The sequence below is a fragment of the Phacochoerus africanus genome, chromosome 12 (genome assembly GCF_016906955.1).
Source record: "Phacochoerus africanus isolate WHEZ1 chromosome 12, ROS_Pafr_v1, whole genome shotgun sequence".
NCBI lineage: Eukaryota > Metazoa > Chordata > Mammalia > Artiodactyla > Suidae > Phacochoerus > Phacochoerus africanus.
Genome location: NC_062555.1, coordinates 38,557,502 through 38,574,387, shown reverse-complemented (window position 1 = coordinate 38,574,387; position 16,886 = coordinate 38,557,502). Strand labels below are relative to the sequence as shown.

General features: G+C 42.9%; 1 protein-coding gene across 1 annotated transcript; it reads left to right on the top strand.

Annotated features, from left to right (window-relative positions):
• The first annotated feature begins 147 nt into the window (after window positions 1-147).
• Window positions 148-14,503, top strand: CHMP5 (charged multivesicular body protein 5). The gene is made up of 8 exons (XM_047754692.1): window positions 148-385; window positions 1,194-1,298; window positions 2,692-2,738; window positions 3,194-3,287; window positions 3,422-3,493; window positions 8,394-8,502; window positions 11,708-11,820; window positions 13,808-14,503. The coding sequence occupies exons 1-8, from the start codon at window positions 317-319 to the stop codon at window positions 13,856-13,858; spliced, it is 660 nt and encodes a 219-aa protein (XP_047610648.1). The 5' UTR covers window positions 148-316; the 3' UTR covers window positions 13,859-14,503.
• The last annotated feature ends 2,383 nt before the right edge of the window (window positions 14,504-16,886 follow it).

Sequence of the window (16,886 nt, the reverse complement as noted above, 5' to 3'; positions counted from 1 at the left end):
TCTGCCGGGCTCTGTTCCGAGGAAGCCGCCCCCAGACCCCACCCACTCAACGAGGCCCCGCCTGGCTCCTCTGGGGCCACGCCCACGACCGCCATTGAAGCCACGCCCCCTGCTGAATGTGCGTCCCTCACCTCTTACCTCCAGCCGCTCTCCTTCCCCGGAAGGCCCAGTTGAAGATCCGGAAAAAGGATCGGGAAACGCCAATAGGCACATTGCGCTTGCGCCAGGGTCCGGAAGTCAAGTCGGAGGCGGAGGTGACTCTGCTTCCGTTTCTGGTTTTGCTCCAGTGTTTAGGTTCTCTTTGCGGCTGTTCGAGATGAACCGATTCTTCGGGAAAGCGAAACCCAAGGCTCCGCCGCCCAGCTTGACCGACTGCATTGGCACGGTGGGCACTTTACCACACATAACTAGGCTCAGGGACTCTGACACTTCGACCCCGCCCACCCAAGGCTTCTACTCCTCCACTCCATTCCGGGGCCCGGGCTCATTACACCTCAGCTCTCGCCACCCCACTTTGGTTCTTGTTACCCAGGTCATTCGTGACGCCACAAATCAGGGACCCCCTAAGCCATCGCTGTCTCGCCCTACTCGTGCCCCACCCCTTCTGAAGCCCGCGTCCACTCACTCTTTATCCCCTCACTGGTTCACACACTCTTCCCACCTCGTCCAGTCCGACCCCTAATTCCTCTACCATCGCTCATCCCTCTCTCACGTCCCCATCCTCGGTTTGATATCCTACCTCAATATTCCGAATCTCAGTAACAAAAAATTCAAAACCCTGGCCTCTCATGTTAAGCCACCACTTTCTATTGAAGCAAACAGATCTACAGCCATAGCCTGGATCCACTGGGCACTGACCTATTTCCTGATTGAGCCCCCAGCTGGACTAGTCTCTGATTCTAGAGAAATCTCAACTCAGACTAGGGGTTCTCAAATTATTTTTCTGCTCAAACACACTTGAGGGCAACTCTGGAATATTACAATCTGGGGTATAGTTTGTAAAAGCCCCACCAGTGTTTCTGACCGGGTATCTTCCTCCCCACCACTAGAAATAGCTGTTTTCACATTTCATTTTATGCTCTTCTTTATTTTTCCTTTTTTTTATTCCTCTTTATTCATTCCTCTCCTGCCACTTTTCATGTAAATGTATTGCCATAACTACCACTGCCTTTGATATTTTTTTTTCCCTCAAGGTGGACAGCAGGGCAGAATCCATTGACAAGAAGATTTCTCGCCTGGATGCTGAGCTAGTGAAGTATAAGGATCAGATCAAAAAGATGAGAGAGGGTCCTGCAAAGGTAAGGTAGGCAGCACCTGCAGAAGGTGCTGTGACAGCTTAACTCAAGTACCAGTGGAAGTAGGGCCTGGTGATCGGGGCTGGTGAGAGGTACAGAAGACACGTTCACAGTCTAGTAAGGGGAAAACACATGTGAGGAGGAGGAGGAGAGTTTGTAGCAAGATATGAGAGGAAGGCTGTAGTTTGAACTGGTGGAGAAAAGATGCTGATCACATGTCCAGAAGCATGTACATGGGAATTAGGGCATTCTACTGAGAAAGTGGCAATCTGGAGAAGCAGGGCCTGCTCAGGAATAATGAGTTGCCAGGCTGGTCAGGTTAGATAAGTATAATAGAGTGGTTAAGGAGTGGCATGTTGGGGAAAAGTACCAGTATTCTCTGAATAATACCATCACTACCTACTAGCTGTGACCTTGATGAAGTTACTTAATTTCTTATTTTTCTCTTCTGTTAGGTAGAAACACAGAGTACTGTATTTAAGTTCATGGACTGTGAATGTAGAACTGCCTTCTTTTTTCCCATCCCTGTAACTTATTAGGCATCTGAACTAGAGCAAGATGCTTAGCATCACTGATCCTCAGTTTTCCCTTCTGTGAAATGGGAATGATATCTACTTTATAGTGTGAGGATTAAATGAGGTAATTCATGTGACCTATATAATACTGTGTGTAAATGTTAGGGATTATTATAATCTGTGAAGTAATATTATCTACTTTTCCTTCTTCATTGGAGAAGACAAATAAAATGATTTATGAAAAAGTATAGAAAAGGAAGTGACAAGAGGATTTTCTCTGCCATCTTAGTTGGATGGCATGGAATGAAGAGTGACCAGAGGCAGGAAAGCTCACCTAGACTTGAGGAGATGAAAGCCTAAACCGTGGTGGTAGTCATGAGAATGACATGAGAGGAATCAATATGAAAGCAAGTTCTGAAAATCTAACAAGATGACAGTGCATGAAGAGACAAGTGGTAAGGTCAATATAACGGTTCTCAACCTAGAGAAATGAGACTGGTGGGGCCATTGTTAGTAATTTCCAAGGTGAAAACAAGTTGAGGGATTTGAGCATGTTGAGTTTGAGTGGATAGCAGACTCCAAATTGGGACTCTCCCTAAAGCACCTGGATATACAGAATCAGCCCTCTTAGGGCTGGGAGTAGAGATAATATGCCCTAAGAAAAGGAAATGTACTTCAGTACACTGAGTTGTGGGATGCAAAAACTGAGGCAAGCTGGGGCTTAAACCTGCTTGGGAGGTGAACAATCCAGGAACCACTGTGTCTACTGCTTTGAAGGCAAGAGGAAATAAGTATGTGAGTTGAGGATATGGGTGATTTCTTTTACCTTATGTATGTTTTCTACTTCCTTTAAATCTGTTAAAATTTGTTTTTCTCCCTAGAATATGGTCAAGCAGAAAGCCTTGCGGGTTTTAAAGCAAAAGCGGATGTAAGTTTTTAGCACAATCTCCTTTCCTTTAGCGGGTTTACCAAAAGGGTTCTTTTTTAGGTTCTCTCTCTCTCTTTTTTTTTTTTTTTTTTTTTTTTGTTATTTAAAGGCTGCACCTGTTGCATATGGAGGTTCCCAGGCTAGGGGTTGAATCTGAGCTGCACCTGCCAGCCTGCACCACAGCTGCAGCAACACCAGATCCAAGACAACGTATCTGCAACCTACACTGCAGCTCACGCTAACACCAGAGTCTTAACCCACTGAGCAAGGCCAGGGATTCGAACCGGCATCCTCATGGATACTAGTTGGGTTTATTAGTGCTGAGCCACAATGTGAACTCCCCTTTAGGTTTTCATACCACTTAAAGAAAATTCTCTTATTTAGTGTTAGAGATGCTTTCTTCCTGAGGATTTCTATATGACTCACATTTCCCATTCTCACTTGACCACAAAAAGGTATGAGCAGCAGCGGGACAATCTCGCCCAGCAGTCATTTAACATGGAACAAGCCAATTACACCATCCAGTCATTGAAGGACACCAAGACCACGGTACTCCCAAAACACCTTTTCCCATGATTTGACTTTATTTTGTACCCTTGTGCTGTTTTCCCATGGTTATTAAAAAGCAGCTTAACCAATGCACCTTCTTAAGACATGGTGTTTTCTTTTTCCTTTTTTTTTAGGTCGACGCTATGAAACTGGGAGTAAAGGAGATGAAGAAAGCATATAAGCAAGTGAAAATCGACCAGATTGAGGTGAGATGTAAACTGGTCTCTGCAAGAATGTGCACTGGTTCTAAAAGAATCAAAATGAATGCGTATGTGATGGGAAAGATCACAGAAGAGGGATCGAATCTTGGGCCTGCCATTTACTAATAGAGTAACTTTGAGAAAGGGTACCAAAGATCTTACTTTCCTATTGCTAACCTAAGGAGCCTAATGCCATATATAGTTATTACAAGAATGGGCTGGTGTATCTAAACACACAACACCTGGCACGTAATAAGCACCCAGTTTCCTCTTACTTCAGACTCACTTAATGATTAGTAGTTACCTAAATTACGAAGTGGGCATTTGCTGCCCATCTCCCAGGATTGTCACAAGTGTTAAATGAGGACATATATATAAGGTGCTTAGCATGGTTCTTGGTGTAGAATTGATTCCATTTTTTAGTAATTCTTTCTAGATTTTTTTTTATTGAGATACACTTGGGATATAACATTGTGTTTAAGATATATAATGTGATGATTTTGGATGTGTATATATATATATAGTATATATATAGTGAAATGATTACCACAGTAAGGTTAGTTAACACTTTCATCACCTCACATGAGGTGATGTGGTGAGAATCTTAAATTTTTTTTTTTTTTTTTAGAACTGCACCCGTGACATATGAAAGTTCCCAAGCTAGGGGTCAAATTGGAGCTGTAGCTGCTGGCCTACACCACAGCCACAGCAATGCTGGATCCGAGCTGCGTCTGCGACCTACACCATAGCTCCTAGCAATGCCAGATCCTTAACCCACTGAGCGAGGCCAGGGATTGAGCCCAAATCCTTGTGGATCCTAGACAGGTTTGTTACCACTGTGCCACAATGGGAACTCCTAGCATTTCTTTTGAGATAGTGTTTTGGCTGGGGAGGTGAGCCCTGAGAGCCTGGCTCCTCCCTCTGTCATTTAAACAGCCCAGATGGTGAGCAGGGATAGCAGAGGGAGTGGTGACTGGCCAGAGGAAAGAGGCTTCCTTTCCTTTCTGCATGTGTGACAGTGCTCTTTTTCTCTACCCTCAAGTAGACTCTTTCTAAGAGGGTGGGGACTCAGTTTTGTTTACTGTTGTATCCCCAGTGCTCTAAACATACCTGGCCATAGTTGATGCTCAGAAAGTATTTAATGGTAAACAGGAGTTTAACCTAACTAGGATCCATGAGGACACAGGTTCAATCCCTGGCCTCACTTAGTGGGTTAAGGATCCAGTGTTGCCGTGAGCTGTGGTATAGGTCACAGACACGGCTTGGATCATGCATTGCTGTGGCTGTGGTGTTGGCTGGCAGCTGCAGCTCTGATTTGACCCTTAGTCTGGGAATTTCCATATGCTGTGTGGTGTGGCCCTAAAAAAGAAAAAAACGAATGAAACTATTCAAGGAGTTAAAGCAGTTCTGCCCAATCAAGCATTATTTGTTAGTTGAGTACTTATTATGTCTCCAGCATTGTACTGCTTCTGCAGAAGTATTCTCTCATAGTTCTGGTCTTCAGTAAGTGAAGGTATTCCTCTCTTCTTGCTCTTTTTTTTTTTTTTTGGCGGCGGGGGTGGGTGGTACATGCTTGAGGCATGTGGAGTTTCCCAGGCCAGAGATCAAACCCACACCACAGCAATGACCTGAGCCACACAACAGTGGCAAGGCTGGATCCCAGCCTACTTTTAGCTACCAGGAACTCCTATCTTACTCTTTTTGAGCACCTCCTTAGACTGCCTGGGGCCCTCTCTCTAATCCTCCACAGTCCGAGCTTACAAAAATTTAAGCTTAGTGACAGCTTCCAGGAGATTCACCGAAGAAGTTCTGAATTTGCTTGTCTTATTTGAACAGTACTATTTGATAATATAATGAAACTGAATTTTATTTTCTGCTTTTAGGGCTCCTTGTGGTTTTTTTTTTCTTTCTTTTTTAGGATTCCTTTTGTTTTAATTAGTGCTATTTCATAAACAAAGTAGGAAAAAAGTTGATCTTTCTGGGTTTTTTGGTATGTTTATTCATCTTTCCCCTCTGGTTGTCTCACTGTCTCCCCACCTAATTATCCTTCTCTGGACCCTAATAGCTTCACCTGCATGATAGGTGCAGAGCCCCTTTCTTGCTAACTTTTTTGATGTATATGGGTCTTTGGCTGGGCAAGGTATTTTGAACTTCATTTTTTTTCCCTAAAATACCATACTTGTAAAATACTTTCAGAATTCTTTTGTGGCGTAGTGGGTTAAGGATCCAGTTCTGTCACTGCAGTGGTTTGGGTCGCTGCCGTACTGCAGGTTCCATCCCTGGGCCAGGAACTTCCACATACTTTGGGCAAGCCAAAAAATAAAATAAATGAAACAATTTCATTGTTTTATAGTGCTCATTTAAAAAATTTGCCTCTGTGTGTCTTTCCCTGTTTCTTTTTTATTTCCTAGTTTCTGCACATAAAAGTCTAGTGATCCTTTTTGTTTTGTACTGCTTCTGTCTGTTTTTCCAAAATTAAACCTTCTAATTCTTTGTGATGAAATTTTTTTTTGTTTTTTTTTTGGTCTCACCTGTGGCATGTGAAATTTCCCAGGTCAGGGATTGAATGTGAGCCACAGCAGTGACAATGCCAGATCCTTAGCTCACTGAGCCACCAGGGAACCCCAACTTTGTGTTGATTTTTTTTTCATGTGTCTATCCTAGAGTCTTGCTAGGAACCCTATTCATAATAGATGATTTTGGAAGACTTATCTTGATATGTAAAAGCATGATATAGGTTCATCTTGATTAGTTTATTTTTACTCTCCTTTAATTATTGTTGCAGCCAATGCTCCTCTGCATGGCATGCATAAGTTCTCAGCCAGGGATTGGACCCCCATCACAGACTGTTAGATACGTATAGTGTGGTAGTTTGCCATTTGGAAATGCAGAAAAGCAAGGCATTTTCTTTTTAAAAAAATGTTTTTCTCCATTTTATTTTCTACCTTTTATGTGGAAAAACAAACCTCTAATTTGGGTGCCAGGGTGGAGTTTTTAAATGTTTTGATTGCTGTAGAAATTTTGAAGGATACTTGGTGCTGATTTGGCCTTCTGCATTATCAACAAAAGTCTCTTCCCCACTTTGTGGAATTTTCAGTATGTGAAGAGTATACTGTTGTTCTGTACATCCTTAACACAGTGAAAGATATATAGGATTAGGTGCTTAGCGTTTCACCTTACTGTAACCCTGTGAAGTATGGCTACTAATAATCCCCCTTTACAGATGAGGAAATTAAGGCTAAAAGACATTACTTTTCAGAGTTCCCACTGTGGCTCAGTGAGTTAAGAACCCAGCTAGTATCCATGAGGATGTGGGTTCCATCCCTGGCCTCATTCAGTGAGTTATGGATCTGGCACTGCTGCAGGCTGCAGAATAGGTCACAGATGCAACTCATATCTGCCGTTGCTGTGGCTATGGCATAGGCCAGCGTCTATGACTCTGATTCGACCCCTAGCCTGACAACTTCCATATGCTGTGGGTGCAGCCTTTGAAAGACAGAAATAAATAAATAAATAAATAAATAAATAAATAATAAAAGACATTACTTTTCATTGAGTAATGGCCAAATTTTAGCTTGGATATTTTTGACTCCACAGTCTGTTCTTCAAACTGTTGTATTAACTGCCCTGCGTTATGCTGTACCACTTTTCAGATTGGTTTTACATTCTTTCTGGCCTTGTAGTAGTCTCCCAATTAACTATCAATAGATCATTCCCAAATGCTTTATGTCCTCAGTCAATTTGTTTCATCAGCATGGTCTCAGATACGAAGCCTATCCTGATTCATTTCTGTTTCCCCATCCAGAGTGGGTACAGCTTTTTGTACCACCCAGTTGTTTCCACTGCTACTTCCTTTCCTTCCACAGTGTAGTCACCTTTTGGTTGACTCAAGAAGAGTAATATGGGAGTTCCCATCATGGTACAGGGTAAACGAATCCTACTAGGAACCATGAGGTTGTGGGTCTGAACCCTGGCCTCACTCAGTGGGTTAAGGATCCAGTGTTGCCATGAGCTGTGGTGTAGTTCGAAGATGTGGCTCGGATCTGATGTTGCTGTGGCTGTGGTGTAGGTGGGCAACTGTAGCTCTGATTGGACCCCTAGTTGCAACCTCCATGCTACAGGTGTGGCCCTAAAAAGCCAAAAAAAAAAAAAAAGAGTAATATGCTTGTTTCAGTAACGTCCTTTTTTCTATTAACTAGAAAAATTGATAGTGTAAATGTTGCATGATTTCATGTTTTAAGCAACAAACTTCCTGTGATGACAGAGAGCTTATGGGGTTTTTTTTGTTTGTTTTTTGCCACATACATGGCATGCATAAGTTCTCAGCCAGGGATTGGACCCCCATCACAGCAGTGACAATTTCAGATCCTGAACCTGCTGAGCCACCAGGGAACTCCTATGGCCATCTATTCTTTTTTTTGTGTGTGTGTCTTTTTGCCTTCTCTAGGGCCGCTCCCGCGGCATATGGAGGTCCTCAGGCTAGGGGTCTAATCGGAGCTGTAGGTGCTGGCCTACTCCACAGCCACAGCAACGCCAGACCCGACCGAGCTGAGTCTGCAACCTACACCACAGCTCACGGCAACGCCGGATCCTTGACCCACTTAGCAAGGCCAGGGATCGAACCCGCAGCCTCATGGTTCCTAGTCAGATTCGTTAATCACTGAGCCACAACGGGAACTCCTGGCCATCTATTCTTGCAATAGCAGTTTGGATTTTGATGAAGCACCTTAAATTCAAATGCAAGTCTGCCAATTCTATTCTTTAAGTTTACATTTTTATCTCCAAAAATAGGAGGATTATATGGGTCATTATTTGTTTCTAAGATTCAGGGGAGACAGTGGGAGCAGTCTGTATTTAGAGAAAAATGGTAGGAAATGAATAAAAATACTGTCATGTATTTTTGTAGGATCTACAGGACCAGCTAGAAGATATGATGGAAGATGCAAATGAAATCCAAGAAGCACTGAGTCGTAGTTATGGCACGCCAGAATTAGACGAAGATGACCTAGAAGCGGGTGAGTTACAGGAAAAGGAGTATATATGTAGCTTTAGAATATGAAAGAAGTGCCTGCCTGGGACCTTTCCAGCGTGCTCCTGTGTGGGTTCCCTGAGAGTTAGTTTATGGTACAGTCTCTGGGAAAAGAGCTTGAGAGATGCCATGTCAGACTTTTATACCCCATCACCTCTGGGACAGACAAACTCTGAAGGATGGTTCAGGCACAGACCTCTGCTGATCTGGTGCTTAGTATCCAAACATTGCCATTCCCCGCCATTTTCCTTTTGATTTTTTTCTGTTTATTTTCCTACTTGGAGTCCTCTCCCTCAGAACAACAAAGCAGATCAAGAAACAGTAGTTGGCAAATACTTTGTATGCCTCTACTGTGTGCCAGTCACTGTTAGTTGTGGGGAACTCAGCATCGAAGAAAATAAACATGATCCCTGTGTTCATGAAGCTTCTTCTCTAGCAGGGGTAAGAAACTGCCTGTTTCAAAGTAATTAATTAATTATAAGAGCACAGAATGTGGGGAGGAAGAAGTGTAGGGTACCATAGGAGCACACAGCCAGGGAATCTAACCTAGTTGGGAGTGGGGGACATAGAATCTGGAGAATGAGTAAGGGTTAACAAGACAAAATGGGAGGGCTTGTTGAGTCACAGAGAGGAGTTTAGAAATTTACTGTAGTCTATGTAAGAAATGATGGGGGGTGTTCATTGTGGCTCAGCCGGTTAAGAGCCCAGCTAGTATCCATGAGGATGTAGGTTTGATCCCTGGCCTCGCTCAGTGGGTTAAAGCTTTGCCCTGAGAGGTGTAGTAGGTCAAAGATGTGGCTCGGATCTGGTGTTGTTGTGGCTATGGTGTAGGCCGGCAGCTGCAGCTCTGATTTGCCCCCAGCCATAGAAATGTGATATGCTGTGGATGCGACTCTAAAAAGAAAAAAGAGAAAAGAAATGATGGTGAGGAGTTCCCTGGTGTCTCAGTGGGCTAAGGATCTGGTGTTTTCACTGCTGTGCCTCGGGTTAATGTTGTGGCACACTTTTAATCCTTGGCCCAAGAACTTCTGCATCCCATGGGCACGGCCAGAAAAAAAGAAAAGAAATGGTGGTAGCCAAGACTAAAGTGGCAGTAGCAGAAACAGAAGTGGACAGATGGAAGAAATTTTAGGAGGTTGAATGGACAAGACTTAATGGATGACTTAATTGAATGTGGAGAGAAAGGGAGGTATCACAGATGTTTGCCAGTTTCTTTTCTCTTTTTTTTTTGTCTTTTCTAGGGTGGCACTGCGGCATTTGGAGGTTCCCAGGCTAGGGGTCGAATCGGAGCTGTAGCTGCCGGCCTACGCCAGAGCCACAGCAACAGGGGATCCAAGCCGCATCTGCAGCCCATACCACAGCTCATGGCAACACCAGATCCTTGACTCACTGAGCTAGGCCATGGATTGAATCCGCAACCTCATGGTTCCTATTCAGATTCATTAACCACTGAGCCACAACGGGAACTCCGATGTATGCCAGCTTCTAACATGAGTAACTGGGTAGAGGGCAGGACGACCCCACAGTGGACACACTGAATTTTCTGTTACATGACTCCTCTCTCACATTACTCCTTCTTTCTCTCTATCTTCTCTTTTGCCTACAACCTTGTTTTTCCCCATTTGTTTCTTTCTTTTCTTTTCTTTTCTTTTTTTTTTGTCTTTTGTCTTTTTAGGGCCACACCTTCAGCATATGGAGGTTCCCAGGCTAGGGGTCTAATCGGAGGTACATCTGCTAGCCTACACCACAGCCACAGCAACCTGGGATCCGAGCCGCATCTGTGACTTACACCACAGCTCATGGCAACGCCAGACCCTTAACCCACTGAGCTCAGCCAGGGATCAAACCTGGAACCTCATAGTTCCTAGTCGGATTCATTTCTGCCGCACCACTATGGGAACTCCTCTTTATTTTCTTATTTCCCATCTTGAGTTTGCTCTGATGAGTCTCTACCTGCTCTTGCCATTCATTGTGGTCACTTCCAACTCACTTTGTAACCTAGAATTATTTTTAAGCCTGATTTCATGTAATCATCAATCACTGCACAACAATCTCAGTCTTATGCATTTCACTGTCTCCTCTCAAGTTCGTTAGTAAATTAGAAAGGCTTTTTTTCTTTTGGTCTTTTTTTTAGGGCTACACCTTGGCATATGGAAGTTCCCGGGCTAGGGGTTGAAATGAAGCTGTAGCTGCCAGCCTACGCCACAGCCACAGCAACACAAGATCCAAGCCACATCTCTGACCTATACCACAGCTCACAGCAACACTAGATCTTTAATCCACTGAACAAGGCCAGGGATTGAACCTTCGTCCTCATGGATACTAGTCAGGTTTGTTACCACTGAGCCATAACAGGAACTCCTGGGAGAGAATTTTTTACATCTGTTATTGTCAGGATTTCCCAGTTTGAATTGGCCAACTGATAACTATAGAGCCCTCTTAAGACGAGGGCCTAGTAAAGCTGTGGGGTATAGTGGGGTTTTTTTTATTTATTTATTTTGGGGCCACACCCAGAGCACATGGAGATTCCCAGTCTACAGGTTGAATCAGAGCTGCCTATGCCACAACCACAGCAATGCCAGCTGTGGCAACACTGAATCATTAAGCCACTGAGCGAGGCCAGGGGTCAAACACGTGTCCTCACAGACACTATGCTGGGTTCTTAACCTGCTGAGCCACACAGCAGGAACTCCTGTCTGTTTAATTTCAATTTTTGATTTTCATAGATTTTACCATACCAGTCCCCTGGAACATTGTTACTATGGTCAACTTTTGTTTTGGAAATAGAAATTAATAACCTCTTTCTCTCTGGGTTCTTTTTTTTTTTGTCTTTTGTCTTTTTAGGGCCACACCTGCGGCATATGGAGGTTCCAGGCTATGGGACTAATCAGAGCTACAGCTGCTGGCTTATATCACAGCCATGCCAGATCTGAGCCGTGTCTGCAACCAACACCACACCTCATGGCAACGCCAGATCCTTAACCCATTGAGTGAGGCCAGGGATCAAAGCCGCAGCCTCATGGTTCCTAGTCAGATTCGTTTCCTCTGTGCCACAACAGGAATTCCCTCTTTCTGTTTTTAAATTTTTATCTTACTTCAGATAATTTGGTTGCCTTTCGTAATATTAGCTGCAAATTTTCTTGCTTACTTTTTTTTTTTTTTTTTTGACATGTTGACTCTTTCAATCTCAGAATTGGATGCACTAGGTGATGAACTTCTGGCTGATGAAGACAGTTCTTATTTGGATGAAGCAGCAGCTGCACCTGCAATTCCAGAAGGTGTTCCCACTGACACAAAGAATAAGGTAAAAGCCTTTTCTGTTTAATATACAATTTCCTATACAAAATTGTAAAGGTTTTATGCTTGATCACCATTCTGGGAATCTAAAAGGTTTTTTTTGCTTTTTTTTTTTGCTTTTTGCTTTTTAGGGCCACACTCACAGCATATGGAAGTTCCCAAGTTAGGAGTCAAATCAGAGCTACAGTTGCTGGCCTAAGCCACAGCCACAGCAATGCCAGATCCGAGCAGCATCTGTGACTGACACCACAGCTCGCGGCAACACTGAATCCTTAAACCCACTGATCGGGACCAGAGATCGAGCCCACGTCCTCATGGATTCTAGTTGGGTTCGTTCCCCTGAGCCACAGCAGGAACTCCTAAAAGGTATTCCTAAGTAAGAGTAAAGAAGGACTATCTCGGGAATTCCTGATGTGGCTCAGAGGATTATGAATCTACCTAGTATCCATGATGATGTGGGTTTGATCCCTGGCCTTGCTCAGTAGGTTAAGGATCTGGTGTTGCTGTGAGCTGTGGTGTAGGTTACAGACTCGGCTTGGATCCCGAATTGCTGTGGCTGAGGTGTAGGCTGGCGGCTTCATCTCCAGTTTGAGACCCCTTAGCCTGGGAACCTCCACATGCCATGGGTATGGCCCTAAAAAGACAAAACAAACAAAAACTGCATGGTTATCATTATAAATAGATAAAATTTTGCTACTTGGGAAATCCCATTCACCTTATCTGAGTTCCTGGTATAATGTGTCCTTTTCTTCTATTGCCTCTGGCCGTTGGCAGCCTTGGTCTTTACTTGTTCCCCTTGTGTACATTGAGGAGCACAGTGTAGATGACAAAAATACTTGAGTGGAAACCAGTCTCAGCTCTGCCTTTATCAATTTATGTGACTTTGAGCAAGTTAGAAATCCATGTCCCCTCTAAACCTCATGTTTTTCCCACCTTTAAAGCCTGGGGAACAAAAGTGGGAAGTAGGTGATTTCTCAGGTCCCTTAATGCTGATTTTGATAAATGTGCATCTTCTCCTACTTAACCCCAACTCTGTCCCCATTATTGCTTGATCATGGGATAGTCTTACCTTTCTTTACTGCCCATGCCACCCTCACCTCTCTGGCCACTTCAAGGTGCCAGGTGCATAGGTTGCTTTTTCTCAGCATACCTGAAATAATGTTTATTAACACTACCATTGTCCACCTTTTCAAATCCCTGGTAACAAGGCCCTGAAGTATATATGTGAGTCCCACTTTGTTGTTTTGTTTTGTTTTGTTTTGTCTTTTTAGGATGCAGCATCAGCATATGGAAGTTCCCAGGCTAGAGGTTGAATCAGAGCTGCAGCTTACGGCCTACACCACAGCTCACAGCAATGCCGATCCTTAACCCACTGAGTGAGGCCAGGAATCGAACCTGTGTCCTCATGGATACTAGTTGGTTTTGTTACCTCTGAGCCATGACGGGAACTCCTCTTCCCACTTTTCGAAGGTCACAGATTCCTGACTTAAATGTGCTGTTGAGGTAGGGTTTCTGAATTGATAGTGGTATCTGTGCCTGTGAGTTTATAGCCAAGTGTCTTATGGAGGTGACTCCCTGTCCTCGGATGCTGCTCTTTCAAGGACTGAGGAGGCTATAAAAGTTGTTGGTTCCTTTTAGGGATCAGAGTGAAAGTGAGAATCTGGAGGAAGGAACTCACTCCTCGGCCTTTCCTCCTGGACCCTCCTAGCCCACATTTCCCCTTTCTGGGTTTACTCTTAAATTTCTCTTTCTTTCTCTCATTTTTCCTTTATCCTGCAAAGAGTCATCCCTTTTGGTTCCTTTCATTTCTTTTCTTGGTTTATCACTTAACCCTTTTACCTTTCACAGAAAAGCTTGTTCTCATATTATCGGTGGGATTTTTATTTCCATCGATTATCACACTTGAAAATGAGTTTTGTCTGCTAACTATTTGCAATCATTTTTTGCTTATCAGGTGGAAAGTAGTGGCACTAAACATTGCCTCCTTTTCACAGGATGGAGTCCTGGTGGATGAATTTGGATTGCCACAGATCCCTGCTTCGTAGACATGCACCATTCAAGTATATCATGTAAAATAAATACATATTCTGGGATATTTATCTTTCCAAATTTGCCATAACAGTTTCAGATTCCTTTATTCTCCTTGGACGAAAAGTTAATTACATTGCTTTTGTTTTTTTTCTGTTAAGAGACTCATTGCTTGGAGGAGGCTTTCTTCATACTAAATTTGTATTCCTTTTCTCTTATGAAAGACTAACTTACTTAAAATTATCATTGAGGATGTATGTATGACTCCATTACTTAGTAGTACTTGTGGAATAAAACCAAGAGAATGTGGATGTTTAAGCTCCATGACAGCATATCTTCACAGTCTCGGATTGACCTGATAAACTGATAAAACAAAATTGAAATTAGTGAGACTGTCCATATTATGATTCAAAACCATTTTCTTTCGTGGTATTATAGGTTGGTTAAAGTGATGGCCTTTTTTGGTGACTTTGTTGTATCTTGTGAGTAAATCATTACTGTGTCGGATATTGGAATGGAATTATCACTACTGTATCATGAGTGGATATTTTGATTCTATGGTTGCTTCAGTATTACAGCTGACTTGTAATCAATAATGAATATTTCTTGATATTTAATGTATAGGACATTTATTTATACTCAATAAATATTTTTCAAAAGGATATAATTTTATTTATTATTTTTATTTATTTATTTATTTTTATCTTTTTAGGGCCACACCCGCGGCTTATGGAGGTTCCCAGGCTAGGGGTCCAATTGGAGCTGTTGCTGCCGGCCTATGCCAGAGCCACAGCAACGCCAGATCTGAGCCGTGTCTGTCACCTACACCACAGCCCATGGCAACACCGGATCCTTAACCCACTGAACGAGGGCAGGGATTGAACCCGCAACCTCTTGGTTCCTAGTCGGATTCGTTTCTGCTGCACCACGATGGGAACTCCTATTTTTTTATTTTTAAATTGAAGCATAGTTGATTTACAGTGTTGTGTCAATTTCTACTGTACGGCAAAGTTACCTCAAAATATTCATGATATAATCTTTTTTATACTTTTTCTCATATTATATACTGTCATGTTCCATCCCAAGAAATTGGATATAGTTCCCTATGCTGTATGCTTATCCTTTCTAAATGTAATAGTTTGCATCTGCTAACCCCAAACTCCCAGTCCATCCCATTCCCTCCTTCCCTCCCCTCGACAGCTACAAGTCTGTTCTTTATGTCTGTGAGTCTGTTTCTATTTTGTAGAAAGGTTCATTTGTGCCGTATTTTAGATTCTACATACAAGTGATATCATATGGTATTTGTCTTTCTCTTTCTGACTTACTTCACTTAGTATGATGATCTCTAGTTGCATCCGTGTTGTTGCAAATGGCATTATTTCATTCTTTTTTATGGCTGAGTAGTATTCCATTGTATATATGTACCACATCTTCTTAATCCATTCATCTGTCAGTGGACAGGTAGGTCGCTTCCACACCTTGGCTTTTATGAATAGTGCTTCAGTGAAGATAGGGGTGCATGTGTCTTTTTGAATTGTAGTTTTGTCTGGATAGATGCCTAGGAGTGGGATTGCTAGATCTGTGGTCTTGGTATACTTAGTTTTCTAAGGAACCTCCATACTGTTTTCATAGTGGTTGTACAAATTTACATTCCCACCAACAGTGTAGGAGAAAAGGATATAATTTTAATAACATCACTTCAGCCTAAAACCTCCACCACAAAAACCAAAGTTAATGTTATTTTAATGTTGACTCGGCCTAAGCAGCATTATAGTATAGAGAAAAGACCAAGGAGCAGTCCAGGCTTTCCTGGATCTGTCATCTAATAACTACTGAGTGGTCTACTCATGCCTCTAAACTTCTGTTTCCTTATAAGTAAAATTGTGCTTACCTCACAAGGCTTTTGTGAGGAATAATCGAGGTAATTGTCTTGAGTACTTTATTAACTGCCATGTAATATGAGGGATTATTAATTTAAAACAAACACGGGATTTATTCTTTTCTTGGGAGGTGCCTGGAGTGCTCCAGTAAATCCAAATTCTTGCCTGATTTCAGGATCTTTAATGGTCCATCCTCCCTCTCTTACTCAACCTCTTCCCAAGAGCAGTCCCTCCTCCAGCCTCACTGGGTGCCTCGCAGTGCCACACCCACCAGCCTTTCATGTGTCAGCAGGTCAATCCAGTTAGCATTTACTGAACCCCAGCCCTGTAGAGTCTCTATACCAACTCAGGAGATACCAAGTACAATTCACAGCTCCTGTCTTGCAAACTTCACTGTCTAGTTATAGGTGAGGATGAGATATCTGTGTAACCCTTTCCCACCTCCACTAACCACCCTTGACCAAGCCTTTCAGTGGAGCAAATGTTACATTTTTGTCACTACCTTCTTTTTTTTTTTTTTTTTTTGCTTTGCTGCTGTTGTTGTTGTTTGTTTAGGGCCACACCTGTGGCATATACTAGGGGTCAAATTGGAGCTGTAGCTGCCAACCTACACCACAGCCACAGCAACTTGGGATCCCAGCCATGTCTTCGACCTACACCACAGCTCATGGCAACACCAGATCCTTAACCCACTGAGCGAGGCCAGGGGTTGAACCTGTGTCCTCATGGATACCAGTCAGGTTTATTACCACTGAGCCACAATGGAAACTCCCACCACACAGAAGTTTTACGTGTGTGTCCCATTTGTCTATTTTTGCTTTTGTTACTTGTGCTTTTGGTATCATATCTAAGAAATCATTGCCCATTGCAATGTCATGAAGCTTTCCCCCTTGTTTTCTTCTAAGAGTTTTAGCATTTCAGGTCTTACGTTTAGGTCTTTAATCCACTTTGAGTTGATTTTTTGTATATGATGTAAGATAAGATCTTCATGCTTTTTTTTTTTTTTTTTTTGTCTTTAGGGCCACACCCGCAGCATATGGAGGTTCCCAGGCTAAGGCTAGGGGTCAAGTCAGAGCCACAGCTGCTGGCCTATGTCACAGCCACAGCAACGCTAGATCCAAGCCAAATCTGTGACCTACACCACAGCTCGCAGCAACACTGGATC

What these genes read in the sequence shown, in the direction of transcription:
- CHMP5 (XM_047754692.1), top strand. Translation starts at nt 317, where the DNA reads ATGAACCGATTCTTCGGGAAAGCGAAACCCAAGGCTCCGCCGCCCAGC. An exon ending in GTTTTAAAGCAAAAGCGGAT is followed by an intron (nt 2,739 to 3,193) that starts GTAAGTTTTTAG and finishes GACCACAAAAAG; the next exon opens with GTATGAGCAGCAGCGGGACA. An exon ending in CGAAGATGACCTAGAAGCGG is followed by an intron (nt 8,503 to 11,707) that starts GTGAGTTACAGG and finishes TTTCAATCTCAG; the next exon opens with AATTGGATGCACTAGGTGAT.